The sequence below is a fragment of the Rhyacophila brunnea genome, unplaced genomic scaffold, assembly GCF_057557595.1.
Source record: "Rhyacophila brunnea isolate RB1 unplaced genomic scaffold, BYU_Rbru_1.0 scaffold_3, whole genome shotgun sequence".
Taxonomy (NCBI): domain Eukaryota; kingdom Metazoa; phylum Arthropoda; class Insecta; order Trichoptera; family Rhyacophilidae; genus Rhyacophila; species Rhyacophila brunnea.
In genome coordinates, this window is record NW_028232965.1 from 55612406 (window position 1) to 55633861 (window position 21456).

The 21456-nt window shown below is 33.7% G+C and overlaps 1 protein-coding gene across 1 annotated transcript in view; it reads right to left on the bottom strand.

Moving 5' to 3' along the window:
* The window catches only part of LOC147068583 (uncharacterized), a 435171-nt gene that overhangs the window by 13735 nt on the left and 399980 nt on the right, over positions 1-21456 (bottom strand). Inside the window, exons 18-25 of the mRNA XM_085953004.1 lie at positions 18750-18913; positions 16139-16262; positions 10264-10375; positions 8916-9200; positions 7659-7836; positions 2421-2800; positions 1412-1582; positions 553-738 (exon numbers count right to left, since the gene is read on the bottom strand). Coding sequence (XP_085809130.1) covers positions 553-738; positions 1412-1582; positions 2421-2800; positions 7659-7836; positions 8916-9200; positions 10264-10375; positions 16139-16262; positions 18750-18913 — 1600 coding nt within the window. The remainder of the gene's footprint in view (positions 1-552; positions 739-1411; positions 1583-2420; positions 2801-7658; positions 7837-8915; positions 9201-10263; positions 10376-16138; positions 16263-18749; positions 18914-21456) is intronic.

A 21456-nucleotide genomic window follows, 5' to 3' on the forward strand; every position in this document is an offset into this window, starting at 1 on the left:
ACGAATGAAATTGAAAAATAAATAGACGTTCCTGAAGTATAGGCTCTTTTACCTGGTGCAAATTTAAATATGCACACGTAAATAATAATTTATTTGTTCATGTGTTTAAGTTTCAACGAGACGAGAGTCCTTTTAATATTATATAAAGCCTCAGGCATGATAATTCTCAATCCGCAATAAAAAATATGATGTTAAGAACAAAATGAATTAAAACTACTATGTAGTGTAAAATCATAACAAACGTCTATTTATTTCATTCGACAGTCCGGCGCCCAATTTCCATGGCGCCCAGTTGTCCCATTCCCGATTTGCACATACAATTAAGGAATTATATAATATGTATTTGACGAAATAATGACATTTTTATAAGTAGTTTCTACCAGATCTATAATACGAATATGAGCAGTCATTAACGTTGCAATTTTTTAAATTAATGTCCATCTAATGCTTTAATGCTAACAACCAACATTAGTAAAAGATACACTGTCACTGTGGGGGTCACGTGATACGCCTGGTCCGGATATGGTGAGAAAATAGTTGCTATTTATTTACCTGTGCAAGTTTCCCTCCGTTCACCTGCCAGACCTTGAGCGACATGTCTTTGGATCCCGTGATGAGGTAAAGAGAGTCAGCCGTGAGTGCGCAGCACGTAACTGGCTCTGCATGACAAACTGTCCATTTCTCTTCTTCGCGGCTCAGGGACCAGATACGAACGGAGTTGTCGTTATTCGTGCACACCTGGAAGTGACATTAGTTATTATTTTTAAAGTAGTAAAACAATCACAGAAACACCCAGGTTTGAGAAAAATCATAAATATTTGATATATTATATTATAATAATGTAATCTGGAATCGAATCCGGAAGCCCTGGTATAAGACGCTAGTGCCTGGTCTCGCTTTATTTAAGTAAGCTTGTTGAATTATTGACAATATTTATCCATTTGAGTATACAAGATTGCGATCTTTATAAACATAGGATTATACAGGTACCACAATAGTATATCATCTTTTATTTGAGCTAATTAATTAAAAAAAAATCTCAGTCTACTTTCACTTACGATAATGTTGACCAGTGGGTCTATTCTATATTTATCGACCGCTAAAGTGATAAAGTGATAAATATTATCAAACTTAGGGTAGGTTTGTATCAAAGTATTAGCACTTATTGTAACAATTTGTTGTACAAGTTGGTTGTAATTGTTGCAATAAATGCTATATACACAGTATACTAAAACTAATATTATATTCATATATTAAACTTAGATCAACAACATAATTATTTAGTAAACCTACAAAGAGATTTCAGTACCCACTCAATAATTTTTGTAGTATATCCAATTAATGTTAATACACGTACTAACCTCTCAACTGATAGTGGTTCATAAAGTATTAATATAATATTTAAACATACAGCAAACTTCATGTTGTTAGTGACGGCAACATTGGTACAGGCGTGGTCCCAGGATTGTAACAGGATCCCACTATCTGCCAACCATAGGTGCAAGGCTCCAGCGCGGTCTGATGAAGCAACTCTTCGCGAGTCCTGCAATACTGCCACAGCCTGGATGCCTGCAGTATGGCCCTGTAATTACAATTTGATTCACATAATATAATACGAGAATTATTTAAGCATTTGATATAATTATAATATAATACCCGTAAGATGATAAGTATATCTACATAATATAGTGGCGGTTTTTCACGATTAATGAATGACACATACGAGGTGGTATTTTCATGAACAATTAGTATGAAAATCTTAAAAAGATGTATATGTACCCATGTTTCACAACTTTCACAACAATCTTCGAACCACTGCTTTACACAACAAAAAAAATCTTTAGAGCATGTGTCCAACATTTTTACCTCGCTGAACCACATTAAGAAATTACATTGGGGTGGAGGGCACTTAGAAAATAATCAAGAGAGTTTTTTTAGCTCTTTACGCAAAAAAAAATCCGCCTGGGATCAAAATCGAGAGCTACAAAAATTGTTCCAAATGCCTGCGTTATAGCCGTTTTTAGCTTTCTTTCCGACAAAAATTTTCATTGAAAATAAATATGGGTTCAGAGCTCGAGCTTATTTTCCACATTTGCCAGGTACTATGTATCGTCGGTATCCTTTACAATTTCGGGACGTTTTCCATTGTCCCGGTTGAGGTTCTATAATTGTTTCGCGTGCCAGCAAAATTTCCTCACGTGTCGAACATGGTACGAGTATTATAGGTTCGCCATCGCTGGTATAGGCATCATTTTTGCAAGGGGGCGTAAAAACTGTCAGTTCCAGGCAATCTATAACCGTTACTGTATTATATTTATACTCATACATAACTTTGAAAACGCTGCTATATGTAAATATGATATGAATTCAAAATAAAGACAATGATGATAATTACAGCTTAATAATAAAGTGTGTTTTACCTTATAAGTTAGAGTGAGTGTTGAATCAGCAATCTGCCAAACTAGAACAGTCCTATCCTCAGATCCACTCAGCACTAGCAAATTATTCGGAGAGAACTTGATGCATGTAACATGGCCACCATGTCCCTTCAGCGTGTTTTGCAACTGGTGAGTGTTGAGCTGCCAGACCCTGATGAGGCCCTGCGCGCATCCGCTCACCGCCAGCTGACCATCTGATGACGCGTCGAGACAGCTGACGGGCAGGATCAGAGACTGCTCGCGAACCAGTCGGCACACTGAAGACGTTGATTGGACGCTCTTTAGCTTGGGTGCTTTTGTCGGTCGGAAGTTTGTTAGGGCGTCTTCCGTGTGGAATGAGTAGATTGTCACTCGATTGCCACCTGAAAGTTACAATAAAATAAACCATTAAGACAGTGGCGTACCCAGGGGGGCAAGGGGCCCTGGCACCCCCCAAACATGAAAATTATCAGAATGATTTTAAACATTGAAATTGAAAGCCAATAAACTATACCTTGGGCTTAGACAAATAAAAACACGGCAAAATTTTTTTTTTAATTTCGAACATAAAAATTTCGAAACACTAATGTCGGGTATTTTTAGAAACGCAATCACTAATGGAACTGTCAAAAAAGTCTCGGTGTCCACCCGAATTCCGGAGTGGTTGTAGGTCTGACAGGGGAGGGCTGACATGACTCTAGCCTGGGGGCCCGGGCTGTAGGGGGCCCGGCGTGTCGGGTTGACCAGATAAGTGAGATAAACACACATCATAAAATAGCTTTAATAGTAAAAAAAAGTCGCATGCGGCGCTGTTATACTTCATGGCTATGAACATTTTAGATTATATAAGTGTGCAATATATTTTCTGATTATTATGTATCGATACTTGACAGCTCCATTATTAAAAATCGCCAATAATTCACTTTATAAGTACCCTTAATTTTAACTAAAACACAATTTGAAAAACGGTAATGTAGTATATAACACTGCCTTTAATCTTAGCGGTAGGTAGGGGGCCCGCCAAATATCCTAGCCTGAGGGTCCATTTCAGGATGTGGGGGCCATGGTGTAGGTACACCGGGTGAAATAGACAGAAGACCGATAAACGAGTAGGTTTGTGTATAAGTTAAATGCACTAATACTTTTTTTGTCCATTTTCAATTAATATTTTGGAACCTCAATATTAAAAACCAAAAATCGACGAATAAACATTCGGCGAAAAGAACGACTACACCCACTAGTTGGTGGTAGTGTAAGTCAAAAGAACATTTTTTTCATTGGAATTCGGCATAAATGTTGTAGCTCTCTAGACCAAGCGGGTAGCACAGCCGAAATATGAGTAATGTTTTAGCATACTAGGAGCACATGTCCAGCATGGTCGCTGTTAGTCATTTCTAATCCGCCAGTCGCTGATGACACGCTCAACGGTTATCGCCGTTACCGCCAATTTAATAAAAACTAGGAGAAACTGTACAAATATACCGCCGTGTATTGTGAAAATATGTAAAAATAATTATATGAAGAAGAAAAAGAGCCTATGGGACTAATTTACATTCTCCTCCTTGCCCCCCCCCAATATTAAATCCTGGGTGCGCCACTGCATTAAGATATCTCCTACTTTCGGTTATTATGACATTTATAATATTTATAGTAGGTACAAATATGCTTCTGTTTCGAAATCGAATAAGAAACCAAAGTTTACAATGTCCCTGCTACGCGGAATTGAACACAAAATAACCCGTTCGGTAGGTGCTGACCATATAATCCAGAGATTCCCAAACTTTTTCTGACTACCGCCTATTTCATATCATATAATCATCCCAGGATGTCAGTCAAAACTGACGCATTAAAAATGAATTTCGAATTATTCTAATTATTATTATTTATAAACAAATGGCTAGACCTCCGGCGAAAAAGCGTTTAAATGAATGAAAAGAATAAACATCGCATGACTTCTTATTACTCCAAAATACACCAAATAATTCGTATAGATTCAATCTTAAAGCATCTCCCAGGGCATCAATTACCTCTATGTTGAGAATCTTTGGTACAACCCATGGGTCGGCAAACCGCGGCCCGCGAGCCGCAAGTGGCTCTTTGGGTATTGGCGTGCGGCTCTTTGCCAAATTCCCAATTTTTACAAAAACTTTTGCAAAATTAACAATTTAAATTTTTTGTCATTGATTTGTACACTTATTATATTATATAATGACATTATCGCGAGCCTAATTTTTCCTCCGTGATGGTTGATGCAAAAAGGTATGATTGTTGTTGTTTTAAGTCCGCCCATTGCAAAAGTCGACAAATCAAATTTGTCTCCATTTAATATTGACACAAGCACTTTTGAAATACAATTTTATTGGTGGATTTAACAAGCAAATAGTTATGGAGCTCAAAATTTGTAGGTCTTTCCACCAAAATTGAGGATTTGGAGAGAGAAAAATGCAATTTAATTTCAAAACACAAGTGGGGCGCTCTAAAAGATGTACATAAAGTAGATACTACGATTTTAATACATATTGTGGAATAGCTTTCCGAACTCATATTCGAGTCAACATGATAATATGTATGTGAACAATCATTTTCAAATATGAACAATATAAATAGCATTTAGAGAAGCCAAATAACCAATGAGAATTTTTTGGAGTCGCGCCTGAAATTAAAAACTACAAGTTACATAGCAAATACACACTCTCCAAAGAAATGCAAGGAAGGTCATTGTTCACATTAGTTTTAAGGGGGGACATGCTCGTCGAAGGTCAAAATTGAGTTTTTATTGTATTTTCAAACCATGATCCTGGACACTCCTTAAACGTTGTAGATAATCTATTTATAAAATTTTGAAGCCTTATTATCCTTTATAGTTATGTACATGTACCACACGCGCGTCAATATCATTTTACTCCCTACTTCAATTATAGTTTGTTAAATTATGGCTACGGCCGTATGTTGTAGCTTAACCACTGGGGAATGACAAAAGAAATGGCGTATTTCAAAAAAACACTACCTTATTCTTAGGTCAATAATTATTATAAAGCAATCATTATTCATAAGATGTTTATCACACTTGAATGGTCAAAGACATAGCTTATAATAAATATCTTTAGAATTATCTTCAAATGTGTTAATCTTGCCGATTTTTTGAATAATAAAATGCCTAATTCTTGTCAATTTTGGGATCACAGAGATTATCAATATAATTTTTTATCGTGAATATTTTACTAAAAATATCTCGTAATAAATTATACTAATGGTTTTATAAATGCGTTTAAAAATTAATAAATATAAAAAATCTTAACACCACTGCACAGTTATGTACCGATATATGACTATATTCTAAAACATTAGAGCGAGAGGTTTAAAAGAATACTATTTTATGTATCAAAAATACTTTATGCAGTCATAAAATGTTTAAAATAACTATAAAGGATAATAAGGCTTCAAAATTTTATAAATAGATTATCTACAACGTTTAAGGAGTGTCCAGGATCATGGTTTGAAAATACAATAAAAACTCAATTTTGACCTTCGACGAGCATGTCCCCCCTTAAGGAATGCGTACAAATCGTATGTATTCATATTCTGTAAAAAATATATTTATAATGTCAACAATAAAAACATATAATATTAAGTATTTACGTTACTTAGTTTTATTCGGGAAATCTTCTTCACTTAATAAATAAACAATTATAAAATGTATGTAATTAATTCATTTAAATAAATCATATTTATAAAAATATACGTCTGGCTCTCGAATTTTTTTAACCGTTGTGCTACTCATATATGGCTCTTTTTTGAGTTTGCCGACCCCTGGTATAACCGATAGCTTTTGAGATAAGTATCTCCAGATAATTTTATGTATAATTCCATAGATGTTAGACTGTACTTTGCTCAAATTTTACTATTTTGAGAAAATATGAATTTGGCACGCTTTAACATATCTCCGACATTTAAAATCAGGTTCTTGGGAAATTCTTCCTGGGACGGGATTAATATACACGAATGCAAACACACATTGAAAAGACAACATGTGAATTGATCAAGCCAAAATTTACCATCTCAATAATTTCGATCGGTTAGTTTTTGGTTATACTATGATAATTATTACAGTGGAATGTTTATACAAGTCGCATCACCTGATGAAGACATCAGTTTGCCCCTATTGTAAAATTTCAGTTTTACCCAGTTTAGACAGTGAACTCGGAACTCGGAGACTACGGCCTTCTGTTTTTGCTATATTAATCCACCCTTTTCACTTTTTTCCAATATTTTTTCTGTATGTTTAGAGCGGAATGCAGAAACATTTGTCATAACTAAAATTTCCTTTGCAGAAAACACTATGCAGATACATTGTCCTTAGTTAAGATCATTTCTATTGAAAATAATACCATATTTAAAAATTCTCGTTAGGTAAATTAGGTAAATTATTTTATAATTGTTAAACGATGACAAAAATATGACAACTGCATTTTATAAATGTAATAACTATAAATACATATTAATATTTAATTATAATACTCTTATGTTTCCGTTATAAGTCATTATACGTGATTCCACAGGCACCGCAAGATATTTTTTTAACATGGTAACACTAGCTTCAAGTGTCATTCTTCACCTGTTATTTTGTATTTCTGTGGGTTGGCGTATAAAAGTAAAATAGTATTCTGCAAGTACATGCCAAACGAATTAACACTATCAATATCCTTATTGAGATACATTGTTTAATGAATTTGAGTGTATGGACTGTGTTATAGACATGCGAATTTATTTTGACAGTAGCTGTCAGTGGTAAATGGTAATACAGCAGGGGGCGTGTTCAAAACAAAAGTAGTCTATGGTTAAGGATTCCTTAACTCTATACTCAGGATTGTCTATAGTTAAGTCATGCTTTTCGGCGACTTATCCTTAGGAACGAAATCTTAGATTGTGCATTCCGCTCTTAGTTTGTAGAAGCGATCGAAAAACTGTTATACTTAAAAATAGGTAACGCTATGTTAACTGTTTGGTTTTGATAAATGTGTGAACGATAACAATAATTAATGACTACGTAGTCACTGTATAATATTATGCATCTATATGTTCAATTTTACAATAATAATATTATGTACATTCGTTCTGTCTCTCGCATAATATGCTTATAGGTTATACCACATCTTCGAAGAGTTGCGGATAAAAGGAAGTATCAGTAGGTACAAACTATTTTGTGCATTTCTTCGCGAACTAAAAAAAAGTGGTGTATACCAGCGGCGAAGAGAAAGTCGTCATTGTCGGTGGCGAGTAGGGCGGTGAGTCCTGCCGTCTGCGCGGCGGGGAGGGCGCGGGCCACGCGACCAGAGTGCAGCTCGTAGACAAGCGCTCCTCCCGCACGTAGACCCACCACGAGCCGCGAGCAGTCTCGCGCCACACAGATGCACGACACCTGTGCACATAAAATATTTGAATTTAGAATAGCTATAATAATTTAAATTTATTTAAATGTACTTACGGCCAGATGCAGAGATGTCACCGTTAAAATAAACTAACCATTGGCAGATAATTAGTCATAGTTTCTATTTAATTTAGATGGTCGAAAATGGCAATATAATATGGCACGATGGCCCCCACAAAGGGGAGGCTGACAGGGCTCTAGCCTAGGAGCCCTGGCTCAAGCCTGGCGTGGCGATTCGACCAGATAAGTGAGATAAACACACATCACAAATTTGCTCTAATAGTAAAAAAAAGTCTATTTTCCGTCAATAATGGTTATTGAACATACATAATTTTTGAAATTATGTTAAAGGTACAATACTTAATTACGACAAACTTTAACAAATAAAAGATTTTTTCTATTATTAAGTATAAAAAATACACTACAAAAACAAAAGCTACTGTAGAGCCTTTGGCCTTAGCGATAGGTAGGGGGCCCTGTCAAAGATCCTAGCCTTGGGGCCCGCTTCGGGATGTAGAGGCCATGAATGGCAAGCTTAAGTAAGTAGGTATGTTCATACTATAAATCGAAAATGGCATATGAATTTGGTCTAGTCTCTAATTTTATTTACAAGATTTAGGAATGTAAAATTCTATATATTGAACATACATAATTTGGAAATACCTGAGTTATATAATATTATATACCTACTAGAAAAAATCACATTTGAAAAAAATACAACGCCTGACGGGATTTGAACCCGTATATCCACTGGTATCGCGCCAATATGCTCTGTGGTGTTTTCAAGTTATGTATGTTCAATAAAATTTGTATTTTGCAAAGTAAATTTCTAGAGGTTTTAAGATAAATCTGATGATTCGATTACAGACAATAATTTCTTTACGGTATATGGATAACAAGTTAGTACCTAGGTTATTTAGAATTTCTTATTAAAGAAAATCTTATCAAATCTGTACATATACGTATCAGTAATGTGTAATAATAATATGATTACAACACGTTCATGTCTGTTATTCAAGCAAATATTATCTAATCCAACACACAAAAATATATTTAAAATAGATAAGTACCGGTGCCTTCTGTTTCTTTAGAGTATGCAGGTCTGTCCCAGTGATAAAAGTCCTTATTCTCAGTTCATTATCTCCTTCCAGCGTCACGAGGAAAACGGAATCTTCTGATAAGTCCATCATATGAATTGGGACGCGGTTCGTGGTATGGATGGTATTTAGAAGCTCAAAAGTGTCGGTGGACCAGACGCAAACGGTGCCATCCTGGGAACAGGAGACCAGGACTTCGCCGTCTTGGATTGCTTTCACGCCAGTCACTGGGCCGCGATGGTGGTCTAGTTTCATGATCTATAAAATTAAAAATTCAGAGTGAAGAGTAATTCAGAAAGATATTCACATGATTGAACATTGATATTTTTTAAACCCTAGTGCTTCTTTATTTTCGACGATATATTATTATTCTAGCTTTAATCTGGCTCCAGATAATGCGCTGAGACTCAGGATACGTGGTAGAGATTAGTAGTATACAGAAAGTAAAATATTATGTTCGTTTTGAATTAAAAACCAACAAATTTCGACGTATAATCTGAAGCCACCATTATATAACCTACTCTGGAACAGGTTTGAGATTTGAGATTTCTTGTTTCAAGAATTCTCGAGAAATAAAGAGAAAAGTTTACAGTTTCTTGAGATTTTTTTTCAGAAATTTCGTGATTCTCATTTCTTGAGAAATTTTTATAAAATATTATTATGAAAAATGTGATATTCGTAAGTTCTGATTGTCTGAAATAATAAAATAAATTGTCCTTATTTAGAAGAAAAGATATCAACTTCGGTCCAAAATGCAAATTTGCGGCTAAACATATCGGTTCAGAAAAACTAAAAAGACTCAACAGAGACTGTAAACAGAATTTCATAAATTTTCGAGGTAAAATTTTAATATCGGTAATTGTGCCGCAGATGCCGTCATTAGCTCTATATATATATTTTTTTTTACGAAAACAGTTTATTCCATGCAGACAATTATAATAAATACCTTTTTCTTTCGGCGCACAGGCTTTTCGATCCAATAATTGTTAATTTAAAATTTGAAATGTTCATACATTTTGATGCATCATTACCACAAACTAAGATTTTATTAGGTAATATTAGGTTGGGGTAGGTTAGGTTAGGTTAGGTTTGGTTTGGTCTAAAAAGAAAGTTATACAATCTCATGACGGCATCTGCGGCACATTTATCTTAATATTTTCTTATTTTAAATTTAAATTTAGAAATCAATTAACCAATCTCTAATTCTCGATTTTCGATAAAAGTTGATAAATTACAAGCTATACGTGCAACCTAATAACGCTACACGTCATGTTTCAGACGATTTCCAAGAATAAAAACATTATACAAAACATCCACTTACAAGTGATCCATCGGCAAGTGACGTAACTATGATCGCAGAATCTTCGCCCCCGCTGACAACTAATGATCTGCCGACGACACAAGCCAGACATAAAACTGCGGCAATATGTTCACTGAAAAACAAAATAATAAATTATTTGACACTTTCTTTATTAGGACACTTAAAACTTTTGATTAAAATAATCCAGTTAATTAGCCACATTCCAGTGATTATGGTAGCTCAATACTCCTTCCTCTACATCCTTCAGTTTTTAATTCTTGTTCGAAATTCAGTAATGTGAATATATTTAAAACAATATTTTCTAGAGATGCAGCGTTTTATTGGTATTTATCATAAATATATAGATCAGTAGTTTCCAAACTTTATGTTACTACGCCTCCCTTTAAAAAAAATCTAATCTTGGCGCCTCCCCCCCTTTATTTCATTAAATAATACAGACACCTTTTTATATAGTCAACAATGTACCTGCTAATACAACAATGAAAAAAATATATAAAAATAAACAAGGTATTGAGTAAGTAAACTTATATTATATTCATTTTTAAATTAATTTGTTTTTCATGCGACGAATATGCTTGTTTATTAGCACAATCAATTTCAATAGTAGTCAATCCAAATTCATCATCGTTCATTGACAAATGGATTCTATCATGGGCCCCACATCCTGAAGCGGACCCCGAGGCCAGGATCTTTCAATCATATATTTAAAATATTTAATAGTCCTGAAACAAAGCAACGCACTTCACGAGCAAGCGACTTTTTTTTTACTTTTGATAAAAAAAATGTGAAAAGTGCATTAGCAAACTACCCAAGATCTCAGTAAATAGATTTTTGTTTGCTTGAATAGGCGTAGAAATCATTTAAAAGTGGAGACATGGCGAACTTATTTTTTTTGAAATTTTGATTTCCAAAGCTCCACTTTGTCTTTTTAAATCAGTGAATGCATTAGTGGTCCTTGCATTGATTTATTCACTCAGTTTTTTTTAAATTTCAACCAAATAGACAAGTTTAACAACAAAATTATCGTTCCTAATCAAATTTGCCTCACATTTCAACATTATGATTTGACCCTTTTATTTCATTTTTTCACGAGATAGCCAGCGCGCTTCACAATAGTATAGAAGTGAGGTATTATAAAATTAGTCTCCATATTTTCAGACAGGATTGCAAACAACCTTTTATGGGACTGTTTTTTTGTGTAGTTTATAACTACCGCCGTTTTATAAACTATATATTTGCAAACTGAAAACCTGTGGCTACATTAATTGTGTTGAACTTTTCGCGCCTCCCTTTGCAACACTCCGCGCCTCCCAGTTTGGAAATCGCTGATATAGATAATTATTATTGTTTCTACGATACGTGTTTACGTGAAAATTTACATATGTTTTCAAGTATGTGTACCGAAAATTACATTAGAGTCGTGCAAGGGTATGGTTACTGTATATTGGGGGTAGAATAGGAGGTATTGTGTTGCAGGAAATAGATAGATGGTATAATAATTCCAAGTCGTATTTGACTACTCAAGGAGTGAGAATATAATGAGAAAATCGAGCGGTGAGCAATGTTCAAGTTTAAAACGGTGTAAATCAATGTATTATATTACTATTAAGTTAGGAATAGTTAAGAATTCTAAAATACTTATTTTTTTACACGAACTCTAATTTGGACGCTCATTTTATACAAAAGCGAAGAAAACTCCCACTTTTCAATACGCTCCTACACACAATTGAAAAACGTAGTTATAAATTTACGATATTTTAAATGCTTAAATCCATACCTACATTAAGAACAGAAGCCGTAAGGTTTGATCTATACGACTTTCAAAGCTGACCCGATAGTATTACTAAAAATGATTTATGAAGGTTTCCATTGTCATTAATAATCTCCTGGCGCAATAAAAGGACCCAAGCGGTCCTGAAAAAAAGCTTTATTATTTCTTATCTGAGGATAAATCACACATTCGTTCAATTCGGGCGCTGATGTGAACAGAAACCTTTAGAATTTTAGATTGTATAATTTTAGAGCCCTCGGGACATTGTATACACACATGCCATAATACAATATTAAATTATAACGATTTTAGTGACTTTTCTTAAGTTTCAGTATTCAAATTTAATGGCTCGGCAAGTGGGTAATCACTGAACAAATTAATTAATGACGCCATCCAGTAGGTAATACCCAAGGGCCAAGAGGCTTTAAACTTAAACGCCCACAAGGCCGCATTAAAAGCCGCTGGTTCAACGAATTGATCGATTTCGATCTAAAATGTAGTGGTGACGAACTCGGGATTAAATGAATTAGAAGGAACCCCGAGGCTTTCATCTAGGAGATTATAAATCCCTGGTGACGAAGTTTTGAATATATTATCAAATACAAGAAAATCGAACTAAGCTTGCATTTTAGTAACAAATCTGTTAATACTATGTAAGTAGGATATATTTGAACATACATAATTTTCGAAAACACTTCTGAGAAAATATATTATTGAAAACGTTAAGACACCCCGCAGGAATCGAACCTGCATCTCTCGGGTTTCGCGCCCACTTCTCGCGACCATTCCGAGTCAATCACGCAGCAGAAAGGAATGATAAAGTATCATTTTACTATTCTATCTGCGCCCTATGTCGAGTGAAATTTGTTACATGTTTCAAACAGAATTTTTTTCTCCCGAAAATGTTGCAGCGATGCTATGTGCAACGGTACAATAAGTTACATGTGTTTTGTGAATGATAACAAAATCACATTGACAATTTGTTGCTGTCGAGACGAGTTTTTTCATCAGAGCATCTATTCTATACACAATACTGCTTTCGGCCGCTGAGGCAGCTATCTAGGATAAGTTTGTATCTTATTGTAACAATAAGTTGTAGTTGTTACAATACGTGCTATGTTTTAACAGAACCTCTTTTGGCTGTGGTAAATTTTAGAGCGAGATAGATAGTTTTGACTGTTTAGATGGCTAACCTATTGTAATTGTTACGATAAGTGCTAACATTTGGATACAAATCTACCCTATATAGCTGCCGTAGCAGCTGAAAGCAGTCTTGTGTATAGAATAGATACGCTGATAGATGTATAACATGGATCGGCCAGTGGCGACATACATACGACTACGAGTACATATGTTGTAGAAGGAGCTACGTAAACAAGGCTGGTTATGTAAGAAAAGTGAACAAAGAAGATCATGACACCGGAGATTAATATGGGCAAATAGCACTACATATTACCTGAAGATGCTCCCCAAAAATTATAATAAACCAGCAACGCTGGATCGTCCAAGATGGAGAAAGTTTTTGAGGAGGCTAAGATCCACTAACGGTTGTATGTCTAGATAGCCATATTAGCAGGGATTGCAATACCGGTATGTAAAAACCGGTATTCCAGTATTTTTCGATACCAAAATACCGGTTTTAAAAATCATAAAATACTGATATATTCGGTTTTAATATTGTTTTAATTTAATAAAACACAATTTTTTTGTAGTACTTATTCTACTTTTAATCAATAGATTAGGACCGGTTTCGTCCGCCCCAGAGGGACATTTTCAACTTTAGTTCAGGCAGGCAGTTCCACCATGATCAGGCCATGTTCAGGCAGTTCCACCATGAATTGACAGTTAACAAAATAAAAGAGATATATTCGGTATTGAAAGTGGAAACAAAATGTATCAATTAACATAAAAAGTTTAACAGGACTATAATTTTTTGTCTGGTTTACATCCGTTGCCCTTCGACTTCCTTGGTGACCAGCAATGACACGTGCAGATTTGCGAAATACATTTGCATTGAAGGTTTGTAGGTACCTAATTCTGTAATTTTAAATGTTTTCAAATATTTTCGCTAGTCACCCGCGGGTTTTAGAAGTTATCATGTGTATTTTTAAGCAGATATATCTTAAATCCCGGTTAAATACTGTTCGTTTGTATAATCATGAAGAAAGTGCCAATAGTTCTACTATTATCCACATATTTATAAACATCAGAAACTCTACCATATATTTCAATTACCTATTTTTAAAAGTTTACATATAAAATATGTACATATTTAGATATTTTTGCTATAAAATATTTATATTATAAAGAGATTTTTATATGTATGGTAGATACTTCTGTTTTTCTATATATTTCACAAATACCGGTATTAATACCGGTATTTAATAGGAAATACCGAAATACCGGTATTGCTATTTTCATTCGGTATTGCAATCCCTACATATAAGATACCACACTAGAATTATTCTGAACGTTATACGCCTTTCTAAATTAATAAATTATAATGATGTAAAGAGAGTCAATAAATTTGTAGTAAAAGATCTTTTCAGAAGTTTTATGGAGCATCTCAAGATTTAAAAAAATGGTATAAAGTTTTTTTCTAATTAAAAATTGTAATTTTATAAAATTTCCAGCGAGTAAATAGGCGATTTTTTTCCCCTTTGAGATCATTAAGTCGTCCGAAATTTCTCGAGGGCTGCACATCGAGATCCATAATTGGAATTGATTTTCAAAGAAAACTGAAAGTAAATATTAAATTTATAGATATCGTGTCCTTTGATCCAACTTTGCTCCGGCGCTGATTATTTAAGTACCGGAGAGGGAGAACGTTTCCTTTCGAAATCATTCGCCTGACTAATTAAAGCATTAAGCATTGAAAACCCGATCTTAAACTTCGACAAGGCGACTTTGGCGAAGTTGGCAACACTTTTCTTTTCAATTATTCACGAGTATTGTCTAATAATATATATAATGACCTAAATAAGGAGAGAATAAATCCTTTCATCTGTTTGTAAAAGAGAGTTTTGTATACAATGTTAGATATTTTCACCCGAAATCTTCAAATATTATATTAAACCAAATTAATAGAACATGAATTTTAATTGATTAAATACCCATCGATCGATAGTATTATTATTTTTAATTAAAACGCGACGAAGTCTATGATGTTCGGGAAAACTGTATAATACGAGTATTATGTCGGTTTTTTGGCAAAATTGAGCTTTAGATTTTTTCTCTGTATGTCATTAGGTAAAAGTATACATATAAAAAAATTGACCTCTAGTTTTACGTTGAGTATAAATTGACTTGAGAAAATATGTTTTAACCGTTCCAATTAACCAAGTAAAATATAAGAAAATAATTTTATGTATTTCATCTAACTTTTTAAAATTGTTCTTATGTAGTGTAAATATTTTTGGTGTACATACTTAGTTTTACCTACAAAAACAGATGTAGTAATGTTTCAAGTCATATTTTACAATATACACTATTTAATTATTATTGTAACGTTAACGATATACTCTGTACAATGTCTTAAGATTTGACCTGTTCTTTCTACCTACTGTTATAATTTGTTTGAGTAGTCTGTGAATGACGCCTATAATTATGAAAGGGAAAATTGTAAGATAGCACTTTAGGAAGACCATAATATTATGTGTTTAGTCATCAATAATAAATTAAAGTATTAATGAGATAGTAGCGAAACTTAGATCTGTATATATCGGATAGTATTGATAATATTTTTAAACAGACTGTTTTAACTACTGGTACAAACCTACAAACAAACGTGCAGTTTTTCCCAAAAATAATTTCCCTTCACAGAAGAAATACACAAATATATATATTATATTCTATGTAGATAGATAAAAAGTGTACAAAAAATATGTTTATTTAGGAATTAAAATGCACACATATCTATTCTATAAGAAAATAAACGTTTGAAATAAGTTTCAAACGTTGATAAGTTATACAAAAATATTTAAACTCAGTTTATCGATTTTTCAAATATCATAGTAAGCTACGCAGGTTAGCGAGAAATGTAATTGAATTAAATAATAAATCACAGTAAAGAAAAAACCATTTCAAACCATCAAAAATACTTACGCAATTTTCATCTTGATTGTGAGCGTTTGAAGATCCCACACAATGATAGTCGTGTCTTCAGACCCTGTGAGTAGATATTGGGACTCCTTTGTCACGGCCATACATAAAACTTGACCCGAATGACCTGCGAATAAAAAATTTACTCTTCAACATCAAAATAGAGTAATAACAAAACAACGCTAAAAAAATAATTCCAGATATCAAATATTTTTTTATTATTATTATCCAATCATAAATAGGTTATGGGTTATGGTCCTTACCGCGTATGGGGATCATATTATTTTAATATTGTGTTTATTAAGATAAGTCAATTTATTATTTTAACCCCAGTACCTATCACATTAAAGTACATGGTACATAAGTACATGGATTTTATAAGACATCTCAACGTCTAGAGCAGCGGTTCTCAAACTTTTTATAATTTCCTGCGTGGCGGTCCTTTAAAAATTATTCGATGGCTCCCGGATCCCTTTATTAAAAACAGAAAATCTATATAATTTTAAAGAATTTGGGTGCGCCAAATACTTTGCACAAGGGTGCCACATATCTACGGTGTGAATAAAACATTTTTTGTTACAACCAATTAATTATATATTCAGAAAATATTAGACGTTATGTAGTCATTAAATTTAAATAACAATTTTAATGGGATGGATGCATCTGGTTTGCCTGAACCAGTTCTTCTATGTTTGACTTTGTTTTGGCCAGTGCAACTCTCATGTCATTTGTCGCGTATAATCTATTTCGAGATTTTGTCTCGATAGTAAGTAGTGTAGAAAAAGCCGTCTCACGCTCACGGTTGCGAATGGAATCAGCATTATTATGCCGGGTCCACACTGGCAACAAGTTGCTGGCAACCTCGTTAGATTTTACGATAATTATAATAATTATCGTAAAATTTCTTAAGCAATTATGATAATTATCGTAAAATTTAATGAGGTTGCCAGTGTGGAGACGGCATTAGAGCCATCTTTGCAACATCAGGATAGGACTGTGCCATTTGAATCCAAAAATCACTACAACACGTTTCACGGAAAACATGTTTTGTATCCCCATAATTTTTTTGTTCCTGAATTAAATTGTCCTCCAAAGGCAGATCACTAATGGAGAGTACAAATGGCTTATTGATAAAACGAAAAAAATATAAATAGTATACATATGCGTTCGTTCTTCGCGGTAATACATAAACTGCAGACCCAGTTTGAGAACCGCTGATCTAGAGAGACGATATTTTAATATATTATTTCTTTTACAAGGGGTGGTTATTACTCATTATTTGTCAATCTCTTCATACATTGAATTCATCAGATATAAAAATAATTTGTAGCCCTGAATCAGTCGTAGAGTTTGAACTGAGATTTGAGAATATGAAACGGAAATTCCGTCCACTACTTAACTTAGAATCCATACTATTAATTGAATTAAAAATATGTGAATCTATAGATGGATCTGCACCCACGATGGCCACGTGGATTAAGCGCCGGTCTATAGTGTCCAGGTTCGAATCCTGGGTCTGGCAAGTTCAAATATTGTTTTTCAATTCGTGCATGAGCCAGAGTATGATCCTTATAGGTTGAGCAAGTGGCTGACATCCATTTCTCGTAAAAATAAAATCTGTTAACACAAACCTCCACACTGTGGAGGCCCATATGATCCTATTAGGATCGGACATGGCTCTAAAGAAAAGAATATATGGGTAGCATTATTTTATATTACCAACAAAAATGAGTCAACAACATCTCAATGTTACTATTATTTTGTTTTGTTGCGCACATATTATGTGGATACGCTATATTTTATTATAATATTTGGATTTGTAATTTGGCATTCAATACCCATTGAGCCACTAATGAACGTATCATGTAAAGATAAAGGATAAAAGGGCCCAAGTAAATGACTCTACTCATAGAGATCTGGTTACAAATATTAATTATATGTCTTAAATATACGAAACCAAATGAATATCGGTTTAAAAACAGCTCACTATATTACAATAAAGGTAATTATAACAAATAATAATGCCACATACAACCTAAATTATTTATTGCATGTGTCTGAGAAATGAATTTTACTAATAATGACAAGAATAGTTCAATATTCCAAACAAGCGTTAACGTCTTTGAGTTAGTTGAAAATGTGCCTTTGTAGGGGACGAAACTGGTCCAAATTTATTAAATAACAAAGTGGAATGAGTACAACAAAAAAAATTGCGTTTTATTAAATTAATCAATAATACAATGCAGTTTCACCATGTATTGACAGTTAACATAATAAAAGAGAAAAAAGTCTTTGACCTATTCTGTTAACATCTTTAATATAAAGGAATTATTGAATCAATGCCCAATTCTATGCAAGTGCGTGTCATCACTCATTGGCACATATGGTACTACATTTTTTTATGTTTTTAATAATTTTCGGCAGGCAAATGATAGAAAGAAATCTAGTAAAAAAATTAGCAGGAAATTCATTTCAAATACTGGACTGTCTATTAGATATTTCCATAACACTATATATAGTGAAAAATATGTAATGTAAGTTTATTCGTCACCATTATAATGTAGTTCTATCGCGTATGCTCAATAAAGGTTTATATTCAATAAATAATCCAAACCTTTGAATGTATGGACAAGTGAATTGGACATGATATGCCATAATTGTGGGTCTCCGACGTTGGGAGCGATCAGGAGATGCTGTCCAGTTGGCGCCAAAGCGAGTAGTCGTGCTCCTCCAGCGGCCTGGAGTACCTTCACTGTGTGAGCTATTGGTGGCTGTAACCTGAAACAATAAGAAAATATACTTTGTCAATAATGTGTTACGTTCGTATATTTGTCTTAAATTAATTAAGGTGTAGGTAATTTTTTTCGATTCAAAAGCTGAATTGACAAATGTACACTTTTCATTGAAAGGAAAATATCTGTGTTTAATCAAATCGCTTCGGATATTGATGTATTCACTTACGTGAGACTGAATTCAGACGGCTCACGTTTTATATTTTTTTAGAATTTGATTCAATTCGATTTACTCGGTTGACGTCTCACGTTTCTCACTGAGTTTTTACAGGTACGTATTTCTGAAGTCTAAAGATAGTAAATTTAATTCTATCAATACGTCCCTCCTGTCATATAAAGTATCGTTTGTCTAAACTATGGTTATTGAATCTATAATTTATTTGGGCGAATAAATTTTGTAAAAGATCTTTGGCCCAATCTGCGAGAATTTCATCTGGCAATGATCCTATAATCACGAAATCTACATTTTCTTTGATGAACCTAACATCGTCAGATTTATTAAAATCAAACTTCTATGACGGACTGAACATTATGACACGTATAGGGATTGCAATACCGGTTTTTCGGTATTTCTTATTGAAAACCGGTATTGATACCGGTATTTATTAAACAATAAAAAAAAGAAGTAGGTGCTTATCAATAAATATAGCTATTAAAATCATTTTAAAATATTATTTTATAGCAAAAACCTACATACCTACATTTATAATGTTGACATTTAAAAATATGTATTGATCATAATTGTAGAATTAGTATTTTTTTACGAATAATTTGAATATTTTCACTAAAGCCCTCAGAATTTCATCAAGTGCAAATAAGTCCACGATGCAGGAAAAGCTTCTTAAATTCAACGCTTGTTCAGTCATCAATAATTATAGAATAATTGAACATTTTTGTCAAGGATGTTTTCTATTTCGAAATAATATTATGATAATTCATCGCGACAATTACTTATATAAATATATTTGATATATTTTTTCACCTCTGTTAGATTCACTCAACATATTTTCATTTTAGCAGCACATGACTTATAATTCATTTTCAAAAACGTAAACGAGTGTGCTTTGCAATTTGGATTTTTAAAAAAGGTATTTCGGTATTGATAAATACTGGAATACTGGTTTTGAAATACCGGCATTGCAATCGCTAGACATGTATGAATGAGCAATCACCAACAAAGCATCTTAGCAGAAAGCAGAAAAAAATCGTGTGTGTTTGGTGGTTTACAAAGAGTCTTGTAACCACTGACAGTAATTGACTGGGAAAGTAGAGCGAAGCACCGATCAGAGTGGATACTCTGCTTGAGGCTGCTAAGGTGCATATACCCCGGGCTGTAGTGTGAGAGAAGAAAAATAATAAACTAGGGCTATCATAATATGAAACACATATTATTTCAACATGACGTTAACAACCTACGCCTCTTTTCGAACCTCGGCTCAATTTTATTGTATTGATAAGACTCTAATATGTTATCTTTCTCTACGGTTGAAATGGATTAATTATACTACGCTTAAGTTTCATGTACAAGGTGTACATTTTACCGTGTCCTAAAACAGTTTATATCGTATGCTTGTTTCAGTCTTTTCAGAACAAACTACGAACGGCAAAGTTAACCTCCTCTCGTAGACCTTACTTGACTAGAATAGGTACCTGGCATTAGCAAACAGCAGATACCTACACTTTGATTAGCTAATCGATTCCAGGCTTAATTCACAATATACACATTTCAATAAAATCAGACATATACTTTATAACGATTGGAGAGGACACTTAATTGTTACTCAGTTTAGTTAACACACCTTCACAAATAAATTTACCACGCCATGAAACATAAAATTATTAAATTCTAATGGATTAACTCCATTAAATTCCTAATACGTTGCCATTGATTTCCCAGTATTGACGATTTTACACCTCTTGATCTTGATATAGTATTATCATTTATTATTATCTAATGATTAGGGTTTTGAGCATTGGCCAATTTTGGCCATTGCGACTTGGTATCTACGAGGGAAAATTTTTGAGCTTTTAAAAAGTTTGCGGCATTTTACGGCGAGCGTAAAATGCCTTTTCTCATCGAGAATTTACCGTAATACATTATATCGAAGTAGGAATCACGCACACTCTAGTGCACGCCAACCAAGATCTTTGGAAGTTGCTCATGGGACACTTTCGGCACAAATTTGATGAGCGCCTAACGTTCGTTACACCATAACGGATGTGGAGACGTGGCGGGTGGTGGAGGGAATAGCAAGTGTTATATTTTTTATTGTGATCATTGACTTAATAGGTAGGTGATGAATTTTTTACCTACTTTATTGTATTAATTACTTAAATAAGAATTGGGTGGTTCACAATAATTATGGATCAAGTCCATCAAAATGGATCCTGATATATTTGGACCTAAAGTTAAAACTCCTTTCGTAAAATTTAGGAATGTTTTTACTGTATATACTTACTATATTTTGAGGGACCATGGATCAATTTAAATAAATAGTCGAAACATAAATTGGTATATTGAAGTTTTAT